Genomic DNA, 27,154 nt, shown 5'->3' with positions numbered 1-27,154 from the left:
AGGATATTTCAAAAAACAAACTTTGATTTCTCAAAACTAACGAGTAATTCTGTCAGTTGTCAGTAATTCTGAAAAATTAGGAAAAATGAGGTATTTTTAACTTACGAACGGGTGATCAGATCTCAATGAAATTTGATGTTTAGAAGGATATCGTGTCTTAGAGCTCTTATTTTAAATCCCGAGCGGATCTGGTGACATTGGTGGGGGGAGTTGGGAGGGGGAATAATTGAAATATTGAAGCTTCAAAGTGAGGAATATCGAAGTATCTTGCGAGGACTCACGAGAGTCAATGATGAAACACATACTAACCTCCAAGACTGGAAACATACTGGTTAGTTTTGTTGTCAACATCTATTGTCAAGTTTATTATCTAAGTTGGGCCAAGACAGAGGCAAAGGGTCCCTGAGACCCCACCTTCAATGCATCCAATGGTCCCTGACCATTGGATGCCACCTTCAATGGTCAACCTGAAACCACCTTCAATGGTCCCTGAGCTCCTCCTCCGCTTCAATGCATTGAAAGCTTCCCTTTTACCAATAAAGTCTAAGTTTCCTTTAAGTTCTTTCTTATGGTCCCTTCCCATTCATGACCTGCTTTTCGCTTCGATTCAGAAGGATGACCCAAAAACACAAACTTTAACAATCTATCATCCTTGACCCGTAAAACATCACAGTATAAATATATATACGAGCAGTAGCAAAAAATTTCTCCAAAAATGACCCAAATCATAGCGGTTTGAATGGGAAGTTCCCACTAGGAACTTCCCATATGGAAGGAGCGAAAAGAACACGGAAGAAAAAGATTGAAAAAGATAACGGAAGGAGCAATAAAGAACAGAAAAAGAAGGTTTTTAGTGTTGACAAAGATGAAGAACCGCAACCAGCAGCAAAGAAGACTAAAAAGTGAGAGAAGCAGATAAAGATATCAGGAAGCTAAGTGAAAAATGGAGCATAGAAAACAGCACAAAGCAATATATTGTCTCTGGCCAGAATGGTAGATCAAGATGTACATTATGCAGTGTGGGTGTAGCCAGAAGTTGTTTTCATATTAATATACATTTAGCAAAGCCTAGTAATGAAAAGAAAGCAAAGTCAGCCGAGTGTCATGCGACCCCATTATCATGCTTCTGCCAACCACTCAAAGCTGATCCAAACATTGAAAAGTTGACTTTAGGTAAAAACGTGAGAAGGGCAGAACTTATGCTTTCTCGGTTTATTGCACGTCGCAATGTCGCTATTGACATCATAGATGAACTGCCAGAAATTCTAAAGACCTGTTTTCTTGATTTTGGTGTTGCAAAGAACCTAACCTGCGGTCGCACAAAAACTAAACATCTCGTGAACGATGTTATTGGCGAAGTTGGTTTCGAAGATCTATGCGAAATCATTAAGAAGCAGAAATTCACGATAATAGTTGATGACCAAAACTGAACTGACTTGAATACCAAAAAGAGCTTGGTTATAGTTGTTCGCCATCCTAATCTAAATGTTGTTGACCGAGTAGAAGACAGTTTTCCTGTTAGAGACTCCCTCTTGAGACTTATAGAAGCTCAGCAATGTACAGCCGAAGATATTTAACGGGCCATAAACTAAATACTTTTTCGAGAAATAAGAACTCCTAAGGCAAACCTAATAGGTTTCGCCGCCGAAAATGCGTCGGTTATGATGGGAGAGCAAGGTTGTGTGCAGACAAAGCTCTCATAAGACTGTCCGAGTTTATTTGTACATGGTTGCTCATGCATTCCACTCACCTATGTACTTTTGCTGCCGGCAAACAATTGCCAAAAGAAATTGATAACTTATCAGTATGTATACGACTATATTTGTCGGAGCCCAAAACGGGCCAGCGAGATTTAAGAATTGCACAAGTTTATGGAATTGAAAGAACATTGAAAAAATGTTTCTCAAAACGTTGCTATTTTAAGACATATAGCAACTCGATGGTTGTCTAGACAAGCCGTTGGACCTAGATATTCAGAGCAGTGAGATTGCTTGACTTTATTCTTCCGTCCAGAAAATCTTAAAGAGGCCAACAAGTCAGGGAAGGTCACTGCCAAACTAAAAAATCTGCTGTCACCTGATTTCTTGGCTCACTTTGCCTTCCTGGCGTATATTTTGAAGTATATTGAAGACATAAATAATCAGTATAAGGCTGAAGACACCCAGATTCATATTGTCTATGATTGTTTTTCTGAAGTGTACAAGACAAACCACATCCCACTTCTTGTTGTCTAGTTATACCAAAGAAAGGGATTCCCGTATCATAAACTCACATGAAACCAACTACTATGTCGATGTCAAGGACGTGGATTGTGGGGGTCGAGTGGAAGTGATTTTTACCAAACAAAAGATATCTGCTGTAGTTGAGTTTTAAAAAGAGTGTAGGATATTTTTGATCTTTCTAGCGATGAAATGAGGAAGCGTTTTTTCAACTCCAGGCATTCATCAGTAAGAAAATTTGATAGGCTTCATCCACGCTATGCTATGGGAGTAGAGAGTAATCAGTCAAACATGGCACCGCTTCTGGCTCAGTTTTCCTAATTCACTGGGTGACAATGACCTGGAAGATATTGTCCAAGAGTGGAAGAGATTACCCCTTTGCTCTGACCTTGGTACTTCGATTGACTCAGATCCAGCCGTGTTTTGGATTCGGGTTTACAGGCAAAAAGATGTTAAAGATTCAAAGCGTTTTCTTCTGCTCGAGCGTTTCACTTTGAGCTTACTTGTTATCAAAAACGCTTCAGTGGCTGCTGAGCAAAATTTTGACAGTTGTCAATCTGAACAAAACCAACATTAGAATAGAATATAATTTTATTTTAAGAATTTTATCATAGCATGGTTGCCGAATTTGAATTCTACGTCATACATGCACTAGTATATATATATATATATATATATATATATATATATATATATATATATATATATATATATATATATATCTAATGATGTGTCCCTGTGTCCCGGTCGTCATTTATATTCCCTGTGTCCCGGTCGTCATTTGTGTCCCGGTGTCCCAGTTTGTAATTTCTCTTTGAGTGTCCCGGTCGTCATTTATATTCCCTGTGTCCCGGTGTCCCGGTCGTCATTTGTGTCCCGGTGTCCCGGTCTGTAATTTCTATTCGAACAATCCCTGTGTCCCGGTCGTCATTGATATATCCCGCCTGTGCCCCCGGCGTCCCCGTTGTAGTTGTGTCCCTGTGTCCCGGTCGTCATTTATATTCCCTGTGTCCCGGTCGTGATTTGTGTCCGGGTGTCCCAGTCTGTAATTTCTCTTTGAGGTTCCCGGTCGCCACTTCTATTCCCTCTGCTCGGTCTAATGACGTCACCGTCAAAGCAAAAATGACGACAACTAATTTCATGACGTCAGTCAACACAGAAACATGACGTCACCTGATCCACAGACAGACAGACAGACAACTTATTTTTATATATAGATATATATATATATATATATATATATATATATATATATATATATATATATATATATATATATATATTATAGAACTTAACGTTCGTGTCAAACATAAAAGAGTCAGCACTTAGTTAAAAAGTCAAAAATAAATTGATAATTGTAAAATTGATGAAAATATGTATATATATATATATATATATATATATATATATATATATATATATATATATATATATATATATATATATATATATATATATATATATATATATATATATATATATATATCATGAGTCAAAACTTAGTTAAAAAGTCAAAAATAAAAATAAATTGATAACTATAAAACTTATGACGAATTATCCTGGCTATAATATAACTTAACAAAGAGCACTAGAAATCGTCTCGGATTCACTACCTTTAACGGGCTTCTCAGCGCAAAACGGGTCGTCTCAAGGAATTGGAAACCACCCTTGGAAATGGTTCTGTATGCAAAGTGGAAAAAATGTGGAAGGGGATATGAAGAAGCTGGGCTACAAGAAGAAACAGCAGAGAAAGTGACCAAGTAGCATAAATGTTCCTCTTCATCTTTTTTTTAAATGTCACAGTTTTATTACCTTTGTAGTGTTTTACCTGATTTCTTGTGCAATATAGTCGAAATACTTATGTTAACTTAATTTAGTTCTTATTTGTAGAATCAACCAAGAACTTATGTAGTTCTTGGTTGCATAACTCCAGTGAATTAAGTGGTCAACGTATAACTCGCCGGCAGGTAGCCTAGTCTGTGAACCCATGGAATCTGTGGGGTTAGCCACTTTCAAAGCTTGATTACTGATATGTTTTGTTTGTAGCTTCTGGCGCTCATTGCTCATCCTACAGGTGGATTATTAGTTCTTGACACTACGTTATTGGCCTTCTTACTTTGTCCATTATTAGCCTTAATGCCCAACATTTCGAAAGAAAGGATTACTACTACTACTACTACTACTAATAACTCACTGCAGCACCAAGCCGCCTGAGGCCAACACAGCTACGCACGCTCCTCCTCCAACCTAATCTATTTAAAGCCTCCCTCTTTACACCCTCCCAGGAAGTTCCTATTTCCTTTAAATCCTTATTTATGACATCCTCCCAACCCAGACAAGGACGACCTGCTTTCCGTGTAGCCCCAGACGGTTGGCCAAAAAGGACAATCTTCGGTAATCTGTCATCCTTCATCCGTAGAACGTGGCCTAGCCATCTCAACCTTTCTTTCATTATAGCCCCAGAAAGCGGGATTGAACCACACTTTTCGTACAACCTACTGTTTGAAATACGGTCAGTCAGCCGGGTACCCAGAACAATCCGTAGGCAATTTCTCTGGAAAACATCTAGTAAATTTTCATCTGCTTTTCGGAGTGTCCATGCTTCAGAGCCATATTTGACCACTGTCATCACTGTAGCTTCCAATATTCTAATCTTGGTTTGTAGGCTTATCTTTCTATTCTTCCAAACTTTTTTTAACTGTGAAAAAACACCCTGAGCTTTAGCTATTCTACTTTTAACATCTTCACTGCTCCCACCATCTTTACTAATAATACTACCAAGGTAACTGAAGCTCCCAACCTGATCAATCTTTTCGTTACCTAAGGTCACCTGCTCATCTTCACTTACTCCTAACCTTAGTGACTTAGTCTTCTTAACGTTAATTTTCAAGCCTATTTTAGCACCCTGAACTCGTAAAACCTCTAAAAATTCATTCATTTTGCTCACACTTTCATCTAATATGCTTAAATCATCAGCATAATCTAAGTCCAGGAGCGTTCTTCCTCCCCATTTGATTCCATGGTCTCCAATTGCCTTTCCTGTGCTCCTTAAGACGAAGTCCATCAAAATGATCCATATAAAGGGGGATAGAACACAACCCTGCTTAACTCCTGATTTAATACAAAACCAGTTGCTAACCTCATTTCCTACCTTAACCGCAGCAGTATTATTCTCGTACATAGCGCAAATCACTTTAATGTATTTTTCTGGTATACCATATAACGATAAGACCTTTGTTAACGCTGTTCTATCAACAGAATCGAAAGCTTGCTCATAATCGATAAAACTAAGGACCAAAGGTGTTTGACAACGAAGGGACTTCTCAATTATTAACCTAAGAGTGAAAACATGGTCGACACATCCTCTACCTTTTCTAAAACCGCATTGTTCTTCCCTTAAAACTTTGTCTACAGCATGTCTCAGTCTAAAAAGTATCATATTACTCAGTAATTTGCTACCTACAGAGACCAGACTAATGCCTCGATAATTCCGACATTCACTCTTGTCACCTTTCTTATACAGTGGTTTAATTAAGGTTTTCCTAAAATCATTGGGTACTTCCCCTTTTTCAAAAATCATGTTCATAATCTTCAGTAGCTTATTCCTAACCTCAGAGCCACCATATTTAAGGAACTCATTAATCATACTATCAGCACCTGGGGCCTTATTATTTTTTAATCCTTCTAGTACTGTCGCTAATTCTTCCTCACTAAACAAATCTTCCTTCACATCCAAGGTATCACAAACCTTTTCATTTTCATCTATATCTTTTCCTGCAACTGTATCTCGGTTTAGCACATTCTCAAAATGTTCCACCCATCTTTCTTTAACTTTTTCCTTATCACTAATTGTGACCCCGTTTCTATCTTTAACTGGGACTAGTCTGGATCGGCTACTCCCTTTCAATTTATTAACATGCCAGTATAATATTTTACTATTATGCCGTCTAGCCGCATCTTCCAGATCCTCAGCAATTTTATCCATCGCCTCCATTTCACATCTCCTTAGTTCATATTTTAATGCTTTCTCCACTTTCTTTACATTCCTTTTGTTTTCATACGACCTATCGCTCAGATAATTCTTATACAAACCCCTTCTACTCTCTATTAAACCTAAAGCTTTTTCACTTATATTCCTAGTTGCTGTCTTAGCACTCTTCCCTAGGACACCATCAGCAATTTCACAAATTGTTTTTCTGAAATTATTCCATCCATCTTCCACATTGTCAAATTTTAAACCCTCAAGTTTAGTACTCAACTGTTCCTGGAATTTTTTTTCTCAAATTCTCAAGGATTTTTTTTCTCAAGGATTAACCTCAACAATCAGCTTCGAGAACGCTTTCAGAAGATTTTATTGAAATCTTCTTCTAAAATGCTTTTAATGGTTTGAGACTGCTATTTTGTTAAGCTGAGAAAGTCTATAGAAGCATTTTTCCTATTTCAAGCTATTAAATTGCTAATGCCTTAGGTTTATTTTTCCTGATCTTGCCCTAGAACTTTTTCTCAGTTTTCACGGAAATCAATCAAACATACCTGCCGGCGAGCCTCGCCAAGCGACGCGAGAAGCAAATTTTTTACCTACTTTTTAAATGTTACAAATTGATCTCTTGTGGTACAACTTTGGTCAGAAAACGTGGTACAGTTTATCTCAAAGCGTTGGCAACGCTGGTTCCCATTACACCAGAGCAATAGTTTTAGGTACTACTTGTCATTCGATCAGATCATTCCCGTCGTAATGCGCTAGATACTCGTTATTGCGTGTGCGTGAAGAGGTAGAGTCATGAAGAGAGCTCACGATTGATGTATTTCAAGTATCTTTAATGAAGAGCATAGGACTTTTCGCTACTTCTCATATATATATATATATATATATATATATATATATATATATATATATATATATATATATATATATATATATATATATATATATATATATATATATATATATATATATATATATATATATATATATATATATATATATATATATATATATATATATATGTTCATTGACTTTCAAGCTCTTTACCCAATTTGAATTAAACCATATTTATAGTAATACCGTAATTGTACCATAGTAGTACCATTTATAGTTGTAATTTTGTCTGATATGTCAGATCATTTTCCGGTGAGTATTCTTCTTGATTTAAAAAAATAGTAATAAACAACATCGTGATTCAATAAGGAATAATTCGAAAAGACGATTTGAATGGATTGATTGTAAAGTCCTTCGGCAGTTAATTGAGGATCATGATTGGAGTTTGGTTTATAATTCAGATGATGCAAATGCTGCATTTTCGAATTTTATTGATCAAATGATTCGACTGCGGGGTAGGTTCTTCTTCGACATGTGTTTTGTATGGAAAATTTGCGCAGAGATTTGACCCGTGAATTTCAGAAGATATTTTGGTATCACTAAAACATAAAAATAAAAAGTTTAAGAATTATTTAAAATTGCAGACACCCGAATCTTTTCAAGAATATAGAGTTTATAGGAATAAGCTAAATTCTATTATAAGACATGGGAAGAGAAAATTCTATAATGATAAATTCCTGGAATATAAATCTGATATAAGAAAGACATGGCAAATGATGAATGAAAGAATACGTCCTCATAGTCGTAAGAGTACTAGTGTACATTGCCTGGAAATAAATGGGGAAAAAATTACACAACCTAAAGATATTTTAAATGCTTTGGGAGATTATTTTAGTAATATTGGTTCTAGAATTTCATCGACTATGAGTGCACAGCTGAATTCCCTTATTATCAAACAGTTCGTGGTAACGAACTGTAGTAAGGAGCGACCCGGCTCAATAGTAACCGAAACTCTAAAAAATGGAACTTTGATACCAATAGTTACATCGAAAGAATCGTATTTTAATGTTGATTTTAAATATATAAGGTTCATCAAGATCAGTTATACCCATCAAAAGTTACGAGCCTGAGAAAATTTGCCTCATTTTAGAAAATAGGAGGAAACACCCCCTAAAAGTCATACAATCTTAACGAAAATCACACCATCAGATTCAGCGTATCAGAGAACCTTGTTGTAAAAGTTCTCCTATCTACAAAAATGTGGAATTTCGCATTTTTTGCCAGAAGACAGATCACGGATGCGTGTTTATTTGTTTTTTTTTCCACCGGTGATCATATCGGCGAAGTGGTCCTAGAATGTCGCGAGAGGGCTTATTCTAACGGAAATTAAAAGTTCTAGTGCCCTTTTTAAGTGACCAAACAAATTGGAGGGCACCTAGGCCCCCTCCCTCGCTCATTTTTCCCCAAAAGTCACCGGATCAAAATTCTGAGATAGCCATTTTATTCACCATAGTCGAAAATCCTAATAACTATGTCTTTAGGGACGACTTACTCCCCCGCAGTCCCCATGGGAGGGGCTGCAAGTTACAAACTTTGACCTGTGTTTACATATAGTAATGATTACTGAGAAGTGTACATACGTTTTCAGGGGGATTTTTTTTTTGTTTAGGGGGGGTTACGTGGGAGGATATTTCTACGGATAAACTAGTCATGGGGGAGGAGAATTTCAATGAAGGGGGCGCAGGATTTTCTAGCATTATTTGAAAAAACAATGAAAAAATAAATATGAAAAGTTTTTTCTACTGAAAGTAAGGAGCAGCATTAAAAACTTAAAACGAAAAAAAATTATTACGCATATGAGAGGCTTACCTCTTCATTATACCTCAGTCTTTACGCTAAAGTATTTTTAGTGATTTCAACTATTTATTCTACGGCCTTTGTGATTCAGAGCTCATTCTTAAGGAATTGGGACAAAATTTAAGCTTTAGGGTAAAAAGTGAGGTTTCGACGAGGGTTGAACCCCCTCATACACGCAACAAAAACATACGAATATAGAAGTTCGTTACGTAAATTAATTCGTAAGTTAAGTATATTTTTTACCAATGAAAACGTTTGTAAAAAATTAAAAGTTCTAGTTGCTTTTTAAGTAATCAACAAATTGGAGGGTAACTAGGCCTCCTCCCTCGCTCCTTTTTTCTCAAAATCTTCCGATTTATTGCAATTAATTAATGTGCAAATTTCGTTTTAATTATTTATGTGCGGAGAGCCAAGATCAAAACATGCATTAATTCAAAAACGTCCAGAAATTAAATAAAAAAAACAAGTTTTTTGAATGAAAGTAAGGAGCAACATTAAAACTTAAAACGAACAGAAATTACTCCGTATATGAAAGGGGCTTTTCCTCCTCAACTCTTTACGCTAAAGTTTCTTACTGTTTTAAAAATAGAGTTAAGAGAAAGAGTCAAACTTTAGCGTAAAGAGCGAGGCGTTGAGGAGGAAAAGCCCCTTTCATATACGGAGTAATTTCTGTTCGTTTTAAGTTTTAATGTTGCTCCTTACTTTCATTTAAAAAACTTATTTTTTTATTTAATTCCAGGTAATGAGCAACATGCAGAAAGAATTTTTACTTTTTCTGAGATTGCGCCTCGGGAGATAAAAATAAATTATTATGAAGCTTAAACAAAGTTTTTCTGTGGATGAATTTGGATTTTCTGCGCAAATTGTTAAACAGGTAGCGTCGAGCATTTCCCCTTTATTGGCGCATATTTTTAATCTATCACTTACACATGGGATTTTTCCTGAGCTTTAAAAAAAAAAGCAAATGTTATAGCATTACCTAAAGCCGGTAATTCAACTGGTTATTCAGATTGTAGAGGTATTTCTTTGCTTTCAGTTTATAGTAAAATTCTGGAAAAAAAAATTGTAAATAGTCAACTACAAAAATATTTATTCGATAATAAGATATTACACACTTCTCAATATGAATTTATAAAGGGAAAGTCAACTGAACTGGCAATTCATGAGCTTTTATTGAATATAAATAACTCATTAGATGGTGATCAACATGCTTTGGCTATTTTCCTTGATGTCGCTAAAGCGTTTGACACTGTAAATCATTCTTTGCTTCTTATGAAACTTAAGTCTTATGGATTTTCATCACAAACTGTTAATTTTTTTGCATCTTATCTTTCTGGGAGACGACTAGAATGTATCGATAAATCCCGTGATCTTCGTTCAGACTTTTCAGATTAATTGTGGAATACCTCAGGGCTCTGTCCTTGGCCCTGTTTTATTTCTTCTTTTTAAAAATGATTTACCGGATGTTTTGCCTCTTTGTAAAATTGTTATGTTTGCTGATGGTGTAGTAATCTTTTCCTCTCACCGGGACTTAGCAGTTCTTTTCCATAACCTTGAATGCACGTTACAAGGTGTATCTTTTTGGTACTCAAGGAATTTACTAGCTCTTAATGAGAAAAAATGCCAATATATGTTGTTTTCGCGAACTGGTTCGGTCATTTCGGATGGATTCTCTCTTTTGTTGAATGGTCTTGATTGAAAAGGGTTGATCAGTTTAAATACCTTGGTGTTTTTTTAGATGAAAATTTGTCGTTTCATAAACATGTGAAAACACTGTCGTTAAAAATTTCCCGAAATATTGGTATTCTATCACGTCTTCGTTATTTGTTTCCTAAAAATATTCTAAAAGCAATTTATTATTCTTTTGTCCACCCATATTTAATTTATTGTATTTCTGTTTGGGCTTCTACTTTTCCATCTGTATTTAAATCTCTCCAAATACTCCAGAATAAAGCAATGAGAATTCTTTTTAATGTTGAGCATGGATCTTCAGTTAGACACTTATATGGGAATTCAGGAATATATTCTTTGGATCAACTTCATACAATTTCTATTTCTAATATTTGTCATGATTAGTTATACAATAGTTTACCTTCAAATTTCTCTGGTATTTTTTCAACTAATTCCCAATTTCATAACTATCCAACCACTCATTGTTCAGATTTTTCATGTGAATTTCGTCCTACGTCAAGAGCGGCTTTCAACATCCGTCATACTGGGTCAAAAATTTGGAACTCAATTCCAATATCAGTACGAGAATGTAGCAATAAGCGAGAGTTTTTAAAATTATTAAAAAAAACTTAACAAAGCAGTGATGAAAATAATTTTTTCAGAAATAATGAACTTACTATTTATTAAAAAGTTGCAAAATATAATCGCAAAGTTGAAATTTGTCAAAATTATTGGGTGCGAGGATTAAAGGTATGACGGATTTATATGTAAGTTATGACAGGTTTTCAAATATTTAATTAAATAACAAATGGTTAGGTCATTTGTGTTTAATATGTTGCAGGGAATTATTTTTTGTTTATTTTTTTTTGTATATATATGCTGATGCTGTAGGCTTGTATTTACTTTGGCTTGATTTATTTTTATTTCCGTAGTGTATGTAACATTGTAATATTGTCAGTGCTAAAGTATGCCACCAGGCATGTGCACTGGTTTGTCATATTTATTTATTTAATGGTTGCAAATAAAAAATTATCTATCTATCTATCTATCTACCATATTCGCAGTTTATTTATAATGTTTCTTTTATCGGTCTTTTTATTTTTTTCATTTTTGTAGGTTATTCCTGATCTCTATGACACCATTGAAAAATTGAAGCGTGACAGTGAGAAATGGCAAAATAGCTTGAGAGAATTTATAAAGGTTGATGGTGAATTACAGACTGAACATTTATACGAATTTGTGGAGAAAATGAAATCTGTTGAAGTAGATTTTGCTGTGAGGTTGGCAGACCTGAATCAGAGGTTAGTTTTATAATTTCAAGAGTTTCAAACCACCCGACCCACAGTATGTATTTTAGCAATGACCCAGATCTTTTCCATAGAATAGAATAGAATAGAATAGAATATATTTATTCACTGCAATAGCCGGAGCTAGCATTAGCATGTCATGACAAAAATAATTTATACCTTCAAAAACACTCACAGGAAAATTTAAACAAACAATATATTAATCAAACATTAAATATTAGTCGCGTCAATATTATTAAAATGACGGGTAAAATATGGAACAAATGATTTGCGATATCTCTCAGTACTATATGCTGAGCAAGTCAGTAACTGTGGACAATTGTTTTTTATTTGTCGAAGTCTAGTAACTGGTCCTCCAGTTGGGGGGCTCGCAAAGTTGGGTAGTAGACGACAATGAGCTGGGGAATTTAACCAATTTAGTCCAAATCTATATGGACTAAACATGGACTTCCATATACAGATTCCCCCTCCCCTTAACAAAATCCTAATTGCTTCCCTGCCTAGTTTACCAATATCTTGTCTATTCAGGTTTATCAAACAGGTCATGACAACAAACTATAAGTAAGGAGCGAAGCGACTCAATAGTAACCGAAACTCTAAAAAAACAGAATTTTGATACCCATAGAAAAACTAGCAGTTTGGCCTTATATTTATTGTTTTCTCGTTGCTGTTTACTTTTTTTTACATTTCTATACTGCAACGTGGAAATAGAAAAGTAAGATGGCTTCAGGCTAAATAAGACTAATGAGGTGGTAAGTAGTAAGGTTGATAGTAATCTCTCTGGTTGGAATTTTCTTTGCTTCATTAAGTCCCAGTTCCTTTTATTATCCGTGTGTTTTGCATTCCCTTAGATAGAACCAAAATTTGAGATTTTTTTGGCAGTTTTTCTCTCTAGTCTGTATTGAAAAGAAAAGTACCATTAGAATGGGGGGGGGGGGCTTTTCGAACACTTTTATTCAGCAGATCCCAGAAACGAAATTTGAGATATTTTTTAGTGTTTTGTAATTTTCTTCTTCGATAACTAAAAAAAAATATATGAATGTGAAAAAGGAAGCAACAGTAATGAATGAGTAGTTTTTACGTTTTTTTTTTTCTTATTCTTAAAGCACTTTTTTATACTCTGTAATCTTATTATTATGCCATTGCAACTTTGTTTAATTCATTTGTTATCCGGATCTTACGGGTTTTTTTTTCCAATGTATTTGTGATTTTTTTTTTTCAGGCTACAAGATGCAAATAGCGAAGTACGATTGCTTCAGCATAAGCTTCAAACTGCTGAAAAGCAAACTGCTGTGAAACCCAAAATTGGTGAAGATGAACTACGGAAAACAAATAAAAAACTGAACCTCATCACGAAGGTATGAGCAGAGATTATTGTATTTAAATATTTTTACTCTGCTACCGCGGCAACGTTGCCAGACTGTTACCTTCCAACTCTGCCACATTCTGTTATTTCTGCTCAGTTTTATGAACTTTACCTTCCAAATTACCAATATTACTTTCCAACTCTGCCATACTTTAGCATTTCTACTCAGTTTAACCAATGTTACCTTCCAGCTCTGTGAAGTTCAGCGTTTCCGCTCAGTTTTGCCAATGTTAATCCCCAAATCCGCCACACTTATTCTGATCAATCTTACCAAAATTACCTTCCAGTTCTGTCGCACTAGTATTTATCCTCAATTTTCCTTATGTTACACTGTGCCATACTAAAGCATTTCTACTAAGTTAAGTCAGTGTTACCTTCCAACTCTGGCAGGTTTCCGTGTTTCTGCTCAACCTTACCAATGTCACTTTCCAACTCTGCCAATTTAAAGCAATTCTAACCAATCTTACCAAAAAGACTCAGGGTGTTTTTTCACAGTTAAAAAGTTTGGAAGAATAGGAAGATAAGTCTTCAAATTAAGATTAGAATATTGGAAGGTACAGTGATAACAGTGGTCAAATATGACTCTGAAGCATGGGGGCTCCAAAAAGCGGATGAAGATTTACTAGATGTTTTCTAGAGAAATTGCCTATGGATTGTTCTGGGTAACCGACTGACTGACCGTATTTTAAACAGTAGGCTGTACGAAAAATGTGGTTCAATCCTGATTTCTAGGGCTATAATGAAAGAATATTTGAGATGGCTAGGGCACGTTCTGAGGATGAAGGATGACAGATTGCCGAAGATTGTTATTTTTGGCAAACTGTCATGGGCTAAACGGAAAGTAGGTCGTCCTCGTCTGGGGTGGGAGGATGTCATTAAGAAAGATTTAAAGGAAATGGGAAATTCCTGGGAGGGTGTAAAGAGGGAGGCTTTGAATAGATTGGAATGGAGGAGGAGCGTGCATAGCTGTGTTGGCCTTAGGTGGCTTGATGCTGCGGTGAGTTTGTTAGTGGTAGTAGCAGTTACCAAAATTACCCTGCAGCTCTGCTAAACTCTAGGAATGTGTCCTTAATTTTACTAGTGTTACATTCTGCCACACTTTAACATTTCTACTCAGATTAGTCAATTTTACCTTCCAACTCTGGCAGGCTCTAGCATTTCTACTCAATTTTACTAATATTACTTTCCAACTCTGTCATACTTTAGCATTTGCACTCAATCTTATAAAAGTAATTACCTTCCAGCTCTGCAACAATAGCATTTCTACTCAGTTTTACTATTTTACATTCTGCCACATTTTAGTATTTTACTCAGTTTAACCAATGTTACCTTCCGGTTCTGCCAAATTCAGCGTTTCCGCTAAATTTTGCCTATGTTACATCCCAATTCTGCCGCACTTATTCTTCTCAATCATACCAAAATTGCCCTCTAGCTCTGCCAGACTCTGGCATGTCTCCTTAATTTTACTAATGTTACATTCTGCCACACTTTAGCTGTTCTACTCTTAGCAGACTGTTCCACACTCTGCCATACTTTAGTATTTACATCTTATAAAAGAAATTACCGTCCAGCTCTGCAACAATAGTATGTCTACTCAGTTTTTCTGTTTTTACATTTTGCCACATTTTAGTATTTTACTCAGTTCATTCAATGTTACCTTCCAGCTCTGTCAAAATGTAACTTTAGCAAAGCTAAGCATAAATACTGGTGCGGCTGAATTGGAAGGTAGTTTTGGTATGATTGAGAAGAATTGATGCCCTTAACTACTTGATTTTAACTCAAACATCAGAACTATCTACCTTAGTTCTGCTCTAGGAATGACGCATGGACGGATGATAGATAGACTTATCTATTAACAAATGAACTGACATCATTTTTGTACAATCCTAATAAGGGCTTATGCTAGATTTGCCTCTCACTCAATCGGACTATCTGTCTTGGCCTTTTCTACAATTAGCCATGGCTTGATGCCCACAGCTACTTGAATTTAATTCAATTTTGAATTAAAATCAAGTAGTTGTGGGCATCAAGCCATGGCTAATTGTAGAAAAAAACAAGACAGATAGTCCGATTGAGTGAGAGGTAAATCTGGCATAAGCCCTTATTAGGATTTAATTAAAATCAAGTAGTTGTGGGCATCAAGCCATGGCTAATTGTAGAAAAAGCCAAGACAGATAGTCCGATTGAGTGAGAGGCAAATCTAGCATAAGTCCTTGTTAGGATTGTTCCACCTTCCAGCTCTGTCAAATTCAGCGTTTTCGCTCAGATTTGCCAATGTTACATCCCAATTCTACCTCACATATTCTGCTCAATCATACAAAAATGTTCTTCCAGTTCTGGTAAATTCAGCGTTTCTGCTCAGTATTGCCAATTTTAATCCTAAAAGTATCCAGGGCATCAAGGAAGACCCTCCTGCCGTCCCTTGAGTTTTCTGCAGCTACGAGTGCCTCCCACTCTGGGTCGATGCAGCCATTAAGGCTATGCAAATATACCTAATAGTTGTGCCATAGGGTGTTCTAGGGCCTTTTTCTTTGACGGGTTTTTCGGGGCTTCCAATGATTGACGGCATGCGACAGCCTTTGACCGCTCATTCTTAGGACATAACCTAAATATTCTCATCTTTGCACTCTGAGTACGCTGTTCACAAGCGCTTGTCTCGTTGCAATCTCTTATTGACTGATTAGTCATTCTCTATTTCTAATGAATCTTCAGTATTGAAAATCAGTATTTTTGCACGCTTGGATATGTCTTCCTTACCGCTGATTTAAGTATCACATGATTGAAGCATATAGCAGCACTGGCAAGACAATAACTCCTTTTTGTCGAAGTTTAATGTCTCTGTTTAATAATTTAGCTGAAGAACGGGTTTTCATTTTGGTAATTACTGTGTTCGAAAGTTTATTGACTCCCGAGGATCCCTGTGCAGATCAAAAACGTGGAAAAAATTGTTCCGCTCGAAAATAGCCCAAGTTTTTCTTTCAGATCAGCTGTTTTTCTATAATACTTTTCTGCAGCTAAGTCAGCTGAAGTCTGAAGTTGTCATTAACAGCCGTGCTGCTGAATTTGGGCTCATTTTGATATATAGCGCATAGAATAGCTTCATTTGTGGTCCATTGATAGTCTAGCTGAATTGATGTGGCTTCATTCCTGTAAATAGAGCATACAATAGCTCCATTTGCAGCTAAAGTCCAAAGTCGTCTTTGACAACGTCTGGAGTGGTGGAGGAACATGCGCAACTTTCTTGACCTCATTTGACTTTCTTGACCTCATTTGTCAATAAGTTATTAGTGACAGTAGTAGACTTGCTCTTTTTTTTCTTGTTTTTAAGGGCTTAAGAAATTAGTTACCCATATTTACACAACTCGATGTTTTACACATATATTTTCTATATTTCTGGGCCACGTTTGGTGTTTGAAGGCCAAATTTTATGTTTTATATGTATTTTACTATGCTATTCTTGGCCATGTTTCGCGGTTGAAGGCCAAATTTCGTGTTTTATATGTATTTTACTATGTAATTCTTGGCCATGTTTCGCGTTTGAAAGACAAATTTGGTGTTTTATATGTATTTTACTACGTAGTTCTTGGCAACATTTTGCAACTGAAGGCCAAATTTCGTGCTTTTGGGTCATCCATAAAAGTAGGCTGAACAAAAAGTAGGCAGTTTTAGACCGGAGTAAGAAGAAAGGGTTAAAGGAAATTTAAAATTTATAAGAGGGGGTAAAAATGTGAGGTTTTGAATGTATCAGGATGAAGGAGCAGTGTTGAAAGCTGTGTTGGCCTTAGGCGGCTTGGTAGTGCCAACAGCTGTTAGTATTAGTAATACTAACTCAATACTGATCTCAGTAATACTGCTCTCATTTATAATACTAATAAAGTATTACTTTATTAGTAATATACTAATTATTAATTAAAAAAATTATATAAAATAATAAAAAAAATTATAAAAAAAGCAGTAAATTATTTGATAAAAATTAGATAAAAAACTAGTAAATTACTAATAAAAAAAGCAGTAAAAATACTGCTCTCATGCAGTAATACTGCTCTCATTTAGTAGCCCAAGAAATTAGTTTGCTCAAGAATTACTTTATTACTAATATACTAATTATTAATTAAAAAAATTATATAAAATAATAAAAAAAATTATAAAAAAAGCAGTAAATTATTTGATAAAAATTAGATAAGAAATTAGTAAATTACTAATAAAAAAAAGCAGTAGAAATACTGCTCTCATGCAGTAATACTGCTCTCATTTAGTAGCCCAAGAAATTAGTTTGCTCAAGAATTACTTTATTAGTAATATACTAATTATTAATTAAAAAAATTATATAAAATAATAAAAAAAAATTATAAAAAAAGCAGTAAGTTATTTGATAAAAATTAGATAAGAAATTAGTAAATTACTAATAAAAAAAAGCAGTAGAAATACTGCTTTCATGCAGTATTACTGCTCTCATTTAGTAGTTTGCTCAAGAATTACTTACTTTGGCTCAAGAATTGCTATTGTTGAAACTGATCAGAGATTTTTTTTTTTCAGGAAAGAGATATGTATAAAAAATTCCTTGATAGCTATGAGCAAGATATGACGATCCGATTTGACTCTGTGATGACCCAAAGAGTGTCACAACTAGAAGAAATTTTAGAACAGTATCGCACGGACTTTGGTGACAAATTGACTCCTCAGGTAATTTGTATTTTATATAATTTTTGTAATATAGTTTTACATAATGTAATTTTATTTTGATTTGCCACTGTTTTTGACAAGTTTCAAATTCTTTTTCGAAATTCACATAAATTTGTTTTCATTTAAATTTATAATTAACTCTTTAATTAAAAGTTGAGCATTGATAAGAGTCACCATTACTAAATCAATGTCAAATGGTCACTCTTTTACATTCAAAAGTTTATTTAAAAATTTATGTTTCAGGTTTTGGTTAAAATGGGTTAGGTTTGCTCTTTACTAGGTTGCACCTATTGCTGAAAAAAAAACTTGGACTTTTTTGCATGCTGACCATTGGCCTGTGTTGCTCAGGTACTGATCTCCTGATTCCCCGCCTTCGGCCGGGAGTGCAATACGTGGTTGGGGGAAATCGATAAATATTAAAGCTAGGTTCTGAGATGAGTCAACTTAGAAAGTTAAATTATGCGACGACAACCGAAGCTCTTGCAAAAGTATTTGGGGGTATCAGATTATGTTTCTCGGGGGGAGGGGAAACACAGTAAAATCCACTTTTAGCCTATAGCTTAGGTTTAGATTTTTGGGAAGTGGAAGGATTCAGATAAGGAAGTAGTATGGTTACAAAGAATAGTTTTGGCACTTGAATTTTACTGAAATTTCTAATGATAATGAATGATTAGAGTAAATTTATAATCAGTTCCCAGATTTCTATTGAAAAAAATATCTTCATGCAGCCAAATATTCGATTTACTTCTGGTTCGAGAGAAAAATTCATTTTAATTAGACTAATATTCACAAAAAATGTCATACCAAACAGATCTGCCACGAGAAATCTATACAGATTTGTTTGTGGCAGGACTAAAAAAAAAGAAGAAGAAAAAAAAAAAAATCCATCAGTGCCACCTATGCCGAAAAGTGATTTTCCTTTTTGTTCGAGATGGGAATGTGTAACTTTCCTGTGCAGGGATCTTAACATTGGTAATTGTACATTGGTAATTCCAAATGACATTGGTACTTCCGATGGTGCAGTATTCATTTCGATCTGACTCCATTTTGGAGGGATATCAGGCTATCTTTAAGAATTCCCATAAACTTATTTCTGCAATGGACTTTTACCACTAAGATTAATTACCATTGGAAATGGACTAATTACCATTGGAATTAATTACATTGCATGGAAATCATAGTGACCATTCCCAAATTAGCTTCTAGTTGTATTTTTTCTCACTTGACAGTTTTCTTCAAAAAGTGTTTTTAGATTGTTGGTGTTTCTTTTGAGGGGAAATAAGTGTATTGTATTTCCATTTTGTATTGTATTTTATTGAATAATCTTCTTCTTCTTCTTCATCTAGTAAACTATTGAAACGTCGGAGTTATATCTTGAAATTCTTAGGTATTTGGGTCAAATCAGTAAGCTCAATTTAAGTTTGTTGTGAATTCTGATTGATTCGACCACGAATGGAGCACATTTCTAGTATAATTCAATCTGGTATGTATTTGTAGTCATGTTAGTTACTATCTAAGTCAATGTGAAATAAGAGTTGGAAGAATTGTATTTTTCTTGTTTTTTTCTTTTTCTAAACTAGTAGGTAATATTTCTTTTATGGGGCTGCGAATGGGTTAAGATTAGTTTATATATGGAAAGCAAAGAAGAAAAAGTTTCTGTGCAGTATCTAGAGGTCTCTTCGTAGAGAAAATTCTGAGCTTCAAAAATTAGGGTATATACATAAAAAAAGAACAAGAAAGAAAAAAAATACAATTTTTATAAATAAATAAATATAAATCTCATAGGAACTTTGAATCAATTTTTACAGAAGTCACCCGCACCCTTAATCTTCTCTGCTCTTCAAGAAGTTCTTAATGTGATTTTTAAAGGAAGATATACTCTTGGTAATCCCAGTGCCCCCAGAAAGATTATTTCGAACCGAAACACCTGAACACAAAAAAAGATGCCTAAAGACATGCCTAATCCGATGCCTAAACCGATACACATAAGGAAACACTAAGCCGATGCCTAAATACTAAAAAAGATGCCCAAACCAATGCCTAAACCGATGCACAGGGGAAACACAAAATCGATGCCTAAACACATGCCTAAACCGATAGACATGGGGAAACACAAAACCGATGCTTAAACACGAAAAATGATGCCTAAACCCGTGCACATGGGGGAATACAAAACCGATGCCTAAACACAAAATAAGATGCCTAGACACATGCCTAAATCGATGCCTAAACACAAACATAAACATATATGCATGGGGAAACATAAAACCTATGCCTAGACGCAAAATAAGATGCTTAAACCGATGCCTAAATACATGCCTAAACCGATGCACATGGGGAAACACAAAACCGATGCCTGAACACAAAACAAGACATTGCAGTATGTCGTCTTTCAAGTATTAAGCCGCGGAATTTCTTTGAGAATAAGAATGGTACACAGAATTGGCCGATAAAACATTACAGAAATAATTAGGTCCTAGCTCATTGAAACACTGATACGCAAAAATACCGGTCTGGTAATCTCAACTGCCCGATATTTAAAACATCAAAAGGGCATTGTCCATTCACACTTTTCAGATATGTAAGCATTAAAGCTTGGTTTTGCAGTATCAGTATCCTCTTAAAATCTACGATAAGACTACTAACCCAAACAGAGCAAGCTCATACAATGTAAGGATGAACTAGTGAATTATATAAACTTTTAAAATGGAACCGGGAAAATGTGTTTAAATCTACGAAGCAGCCCCTAATCCTGCTCAAATTTTACTGTCAAAGTTTTACTGTATTTTTTTTTCCACTTAAATAGCAATCAATCTGAAATAACCATAAAACTCTAAAAAATTGAATTTTGATATAAATAGCTACATCAAAAGAATCGCATTTTAATGCTGATTTTAAATATATAAGTTTCATCAAGTTTAGTCTTAGCCATCAAAAGTTACGAGCCTGAGAAAATTTGCCTTATTTAGGAAAATAGGGGGAAACACCCCCTAAAAGTCGTAGGATCTTAACGAAAATGCCACCATCAGATTCAGCGTATCAGAGAACCCTACTGTAGAAGTTTCAAGCACCTATCTACAAAAATGTGGAATTTTGCATTTTTTGCCAGAAGACAAATCACGGGTGCGTGTTTATTTGTTTGGTTTTTTTTTCCCAGGGGTCATCGTATCGACCAAGTGGTCCTAGAATGTCGAAAGAGGGCTCATTCTAACGGAAATGAAAAGTTCTAGTGCCCTTTTTAAGTGACCGAAAAAATTGGAGGGCATCTAGGCCCCCTCCCAAGCTCATTTTTTTCCCAAAGTCAACGGATCAAAATTTTGAGATAGCCATTTTGTTTGGCATAGTCGAAAATCTTAATAACTATGTTTTTGGGGATGACTTACTCCCCCACACTCCCTGGGGGAGGGGTTGCAAGTTACAAACTTCAACCAGTGTTTACATTTAATAATGGTTATTGGGAAGTGTACAGACGTTTTCAGGGGGATTTTTTTGGTTTTGGGGGTAGGGTTGAGGGAGGGGGCTATGTGGGAGGATCTTTCCTTGGAGAAATATGCCATGGGGGAAAAAATTCAATGAAAAGGGCGCAGGATTTTCTAGCATTACTATAAAAAAAAAAACAATGAAAAAATAAACATGAAAACGTTTTTTCAAATGAAAGTAAGGAATAGCATTGAAATTTATAACAAACAGAGATTATTACGCATATGTAGGGTTCTAAAAATACTTTAGCATAAAGAGCGAGGTATTTAGGAGGAGATAAATACCTCGCTCTTTATGCTAAAATATTTTTAGTGATTTCAACTATTTATTCTACGGCCTATTTGATTCAGGGGTCATTCTTAAAGAATTGGAACAAAACTTACGATTTAGTGTAAAGAGCGAGGTATTAACGAGGGTACAAACCCCCTCGTACACATAATAAAAATATAAGAATATAAAAGTTTGTTACGTAAGTTAATTCTTAAGTTACGTATATTTTTTACTAATAAAAACGTTCGTTGAATATTAAAAGTTCTAGTAGCCTTTTTAAGTAACCGAAAAATTGGAGGGCAGCTAGGCCTCCTTCCCCACCCCGTATTTCTCAAAATCGTCTGATCAAAACTAAGAGAAAGCCATTTAGCTAAAAAAAAAATTAATATACTAATTTCATTTCAATAATTTATGTGCGGAGAGCCAAAATCAAACATGCATTAATTCAAAAACGTTCAGAAATTAAATAAAAAAAAACTAGCTTTTTTAACTGAAAGTAAGGAGCGACATTAAAACTTAAAACGAACAGAAATTACTCCGTATATGAAATGGGTTGTCTCCTCCGCAGTCCCACGCTCTTTACGCTAAAGTTTCTAGTTGTTTTAAAAAGTAGAATTGTGGCAAAGAGTCAAACTTTAGCGTAAAGAGCGAGGGACTGCGGAGGAGACAACCCATTTCATATACGGAGTAAGTTCTGTTCGTTTTAAGTTTTAATGTCGCTCCTTACTTTCAGTTAAAAAAACTAGTTTTTTTTATTTAATCATGTAATTAGTTTTACTCGTGTTTGCTGCTAAATAACTGAAACTAGTAGAAACGTGAAGGCTATATAACAGTTTATTTGATTTCGGTTTTTTAAACAGTTGATTTTACTCATTTATTTTCAAGATTCAGTGTGGGGACACTGACAAAAATTCGGTATGACTAAAAGACCTTGTAATTTTGAAACAGCCGAAAGAAAAACCTTGGAAAATTATCGTTTTCGAGTATGAACAGACTTAAGAAGGGGGGCAAAATTATGTTTGATGTCCTTGGTGTTTTAAGGTTTTAAGCCTTGGTGTTTTAAGAAATCCTGTACTGTTTCCTTTTTTACAGCGAGTGATAAGTTAGAATAATTAATTTAATTTAACTAATAAATTAAGCTAAAGTTACTAAAATTAAAGCAAATAGTCAGTAAAAAGTTCTCTTTTTATATTTCCTTCATTACTTTTACGGAGTTGACCATTTTGACTTCTAGAATGCTTAGTTATAAAACTTTTTCGAAAATTATTTAGGCACTCGTGTTTCCTAACATCTCGCCATATTTGGTCTTAAATTATTTTGGCGGTTTGTAACAAATATTGTAATGTTCCAGGCGTCTGTAACAGAAGAGGAGATTCAAAAATTCAGAGAAAGGATAGCAGATTTGGAAGAACAGTTACAGGAAAAAGCTAAGGAAGAAGGAATAAAAATTCTTAAACCCAAGTAAGTCGGAGTCTGTTTTTTCTTTCGGCTCCTGTTTTTTACGACCCATATAATACATGAATAAACGAACAAACAAAAAGAAGAGGAAAAAAGACGACAAAAATTTTTCCCTTTTTGTTTTCTACCCGTATAATGTATAAAAAATGGACGAGCTTAAAGAAGAGGAAAAAAAAATTCGTCCTCTTTTTTGTTTACTGCCCGTATAATGCATAAGAAAACGGAGGAGCATAAAGAGGAGGGAAGAAACAAAAACCTTACCCTGTTTTTGTTTACTACCCGTATAATGCATAAAAAACGGAGGAGCATAAGAAGAGGAAAAAACAAAATCTTCACATATTTTGTTTGCTAACTGTATAAATGCATAAAAAATGGACTAGCATAAAGAAGAGGAAAAAAATCTTCCCCTTTTTTTGTTTACTACTCGTATAATGCATAAAAACCGGAGGAGGATAAAGAAGAGGAAAAAACAAAATCTCTTCATTTTTTGTTTGCTACCTGTATAATATATAAAAAATGGACGAGCATGAAGAAGAGGAAAACAACAGCAAAAATCTTCCTCTTTTTGTATACTGCCCGTATAATGCATAAAAAAAATCGGATGAGCATTCAGAAGAGGAAAAAAAACAAAAATCTCTCCATTTTTAGTTTGCTGCCCGTATAATGCATAAAAACGGAGGAGCATGAAGAAGAGGAAAAAACTTACGATCGGACTGCAATGCTTGTAGTAGGCTTTCAACAGCTCTACGAGTTCAACTAGCATACTGTCTTCCACCATGATTTGCCAAAGGTTTTCGCGGGTTATTGAGTCGAACGCAGCCACAAAATCAAGAAACATGTTAATTGTGGGGAGGTTGTAACGTTTGCACTGTTGAAGAATAAGGCGAAGAGTGAAGATCTGGTCAGTCACCCTCTCCCTCTTCGAAACCCGTACTGATTTTCATGTGTTCGCTCATCCCTTGCTTCTTCGAACCTTTAAGCATAATCTCACAAATACTTTGGTAGCCATATCCATAAGTGATATCCTTCGGTAGTTGCGGCTGTCGTATTTGTCCCTCTTTTTAAATACTGGGATTGTCACTGAAACCTTCCAATCAGACGGGAAGGTCTTCTTCTCCTATATCAGACTGAAGAGGGTTTCTAGCTGCTGCGCTACAACGTGTGGTGAGGTCTTGTAAACCTCAAGGGGGAGACCATCCTCTCCAGGTGACTTATTGTTTTTTAGCCGTTTGATCGCGTTTAGTACCTCTGAAGCTGAAGCTGGTTCCATGTCGATTTCATATTGTGGTCTTTCAGCTGTTGGTGGTAGCAATGGTGTTGCATCTTGCCCATCTGTATTTTTTATTAAAGAGGTCTTTAAAGTGATTCTTCCAGTGATCAAGTTTATCTTGTACGTCAGGAATCGCACTTCCTTGAGCGTCTTTTAGAGGACCAGCGATAGGTGACTTTTTTACAGTTTGAGGGTTACACTTTGAGGGTTCTATACAGCCATCTCGTATCATTATTTCTGGCTGCTTTTTCTATCTCTATGGCAACCTCATCCCAAAATTATTGGCGGTCTTGACGCAAGCTGGATTTAACGTGTTCACGTAGCGCCTTTTTTACTGCAATTGATGTGTTTGATGCCTGTCGCCTAGCCTCGATTAGCTTTACAGTTTTCTCAGAGATGTAATTTTTCCTCGTCTTTGCAGGAGCATAGCCGATGACTTCAGCAGCTACCATTTCCGTGGTGTTCTGGAATTTTTTCCATCGGCTGGTAGGGTCATCATCGTAGTCCGTCAAGCCTGCAAACTGGTTCTGTGACTTCAGGCAAAAGTCTTCTTTCACTGTTTGGATTTTCAGTTTCTCGACGTTTAACATCCTTTTTAGGGGGTTGTCTCCTCCTCGCGCTCAACTTAAAGAGTATTTTCGCACCTACAAGCGTATGATCGCTTCCAGATTTTGACCCCGTGCACGCCCGTGCGTAAGCTCGAGAATCTATTACTGAGGAGAGCCAACGCTGACGGATCAATATATGATCGATTTTGGGCAGCTGTGGAGCCATCGTTTGAGCGCCAAGCTATCCTTTGAGAAGATTTTTGTTGGAAAATTTTTTTGGTGATGAAAAGGTTATGAGGTCTCGCGAACTGGAGTAGTCTATCACCATTGGAGCACCGCTGGCCGTATGTGAATGGACCAACAATATCACGAACATTGGGGTCTTTTTGGCCAAAACGAGAGTTCCAGTCACCCGCTAAAATTAGAAAGTAGAAAGTCTCGCTTAGGGTAATTCTGCATTGAAATTTCTAGATCAGAGTAGAAGGAGTCCTTATCAGCATCCGTTGCCATTCTCGTTGGTGCATAGACAGTAATGATAGAAATGTCGGATAATATTCCTTTAAGTTGTAATCTGGCTATTCTCGGGTTCATCGGATCCCATGCAAGAACAGCTTTTTGTGCACGGCGCCCTATCATAAAGCCGACTCCATTGTCATCAGATCCATCATGCGCACCAGAGATGAGGAATAAGTAAGAGTTATCGGAGTCACGGACTGGTATAATTTTTTAAGTCACTCCGTTCAATCTTGTCTCTGATAGACAAAGAACGTCTGCTTGGTAACAATTCATTTTCATAGCCATCATTAGCCTTGTTGATTCACGCTTCACAGATCCCATATTCCAGATATAGACTCGCAATTCCTCTTCTGTAGATTTATTTCACAGGGAATAGCTCGCACACTTTTCGATCTTGCCGCTATTCCAGAGAGCAAGATCGCGTCGCTTGAAACCGGGAACGCCGTAGATGGCACAATATTTCTTGGAGCATTCATTTCTTAATATATGTTTCATGAGAATTTATTTAACCGATGGGTCCCCTCCCCCGTCGGCCCCTCCTCCTTTCTCAGCCGGGCTTGGGACCAGCTATGGCGGAGTTTTACCGTCTGATCACTCTTGGCTCTTAAAAGGGATACTAGAAATTCCTACTTCCATTTGAAGGATTTTTCACCGAATTTTATCCGACCACTCTTTATATGAAGTTGCAATAGAGACCTGTATTTGTCTGTATTTGTTTTTTTTTAATCTGTATTAAAATGCCACTTATAAACATATCGAAATTTTGTCATCAATTGGTTTTTTTTTTCAAATTTAATTTTTCGGCTTTCAAACTTAACAGAAAGTGCACCTTAGAAAGATACGAAATAAAATATACAACGGAGATATGACAGAACGTGAACCAACAGCTAGGAATATAAAGCTTACCGATTAATCATTTCAGGGCCCCTAAAATCCACCACAACGCCAAAATCAGCACCGCCACCCAAAACCAGCCACCCATAATTGACAAAGCCACCCTGCCTGCCACCACCATATAGGTGCCGATATAAATCTATGAAGTTTATATTCTTTAAATTACAATCCTTTAATGTAATATCCTTGCAAAATCTATTTGACTCTTTTGCTGCTTTTAAATTGCCCCTAACTTCTCCTTTTCTTTCTTACTTTCTCTTTTTTAACTTTTGTTTTTGAATGTATCTCAGTTTAAACACATCTCCTTTTCTGTCTTCCCATCTCTTGAATTTTTTTTTTAATATATCTCGGCTTTTACAAAAAAAAATTACGACTGTATAATCCAGATTGTTGCTGAAGAAGGCGAGACACAACGCGAGAAAGTTAGGTCATTAGGCTTCAAACGCAATGAAATCTGTTGCTAACTGTTTTATGGCACTTGGTATTCACCAAGTGACATATAGCGATCGCAATCTCTGTTCGTTGGTCCTGATTTTGCTAGTTTGGGCACTTCCAGATAAGCTAGGACGATGAAAATCGGCAGACGTATCAGGACCAGACCAGATTCAATTAAAAATAGTCTCGTCCCCGGCTCGACCATCTGGGAGGAGGAGCGACCGAACAAAATTGTTGAGAAGAATTTTGTTTGCAGATAAAACAAATGATTGTTCTTCTTTGGTCTTGGAGCATGATTTTCGCTGAGGGTGCGAGAGGTCTCAGGGTCGAATCCCGGACCACTCCAATTTTCGAATGAAGA

The 27,154-nt window shown here is 35.8% G+C and overlaps 1 protein-coding gene across 1 annotated transcript in view; it reads left to right on the top strand.

The window, feature by feature from the left end:
- Positions 1–27,154, top strand: part of LOC136025842 (mitotic spindle assembly checkpoint protein MAD1-like) — a 116,080-nt gene that overhangs the window by 35,420 nt on the left and 53,506 nt on the right. The window contains exons 6-9 of the mRNA XM_065701857.1: positions 11,683–11,867; positions 13,096–13,231; positions 17,776–17,922; positions 23,024–23,133. Coding sequence (XP_065557929.1) covers positions 11,683–11,867; positions 13,096–13,231; positions 17,776–17,922; positions 23,024–23,133 — 578 coding nt within the window. The remainder of the gene's footprint in view (positions 1–11,682; positions 11,868–13,095; positions 13,232–17,775; positions 17,923–23,023; positions 23,134–27,154) is intronic.

The sequence above is a fragment of the Artemia franciscana genome, chromosome 4 (assembly GCF_032884065.1).
Source record: "Artemia franciscana chromosome 4, ASM3288406v1, whole genome shotgun sequence".
In the NCBI taxonomy this organism is placed as follows: Eukaryota; Metazoa; Arthropoda; class Branchiopoda; order Anostraca; family Artemiidae; genus Artemia; species Artemia franciscana.
This window is presented reverse-complemented; position numbering and strand designations above follow the sequence as displayed.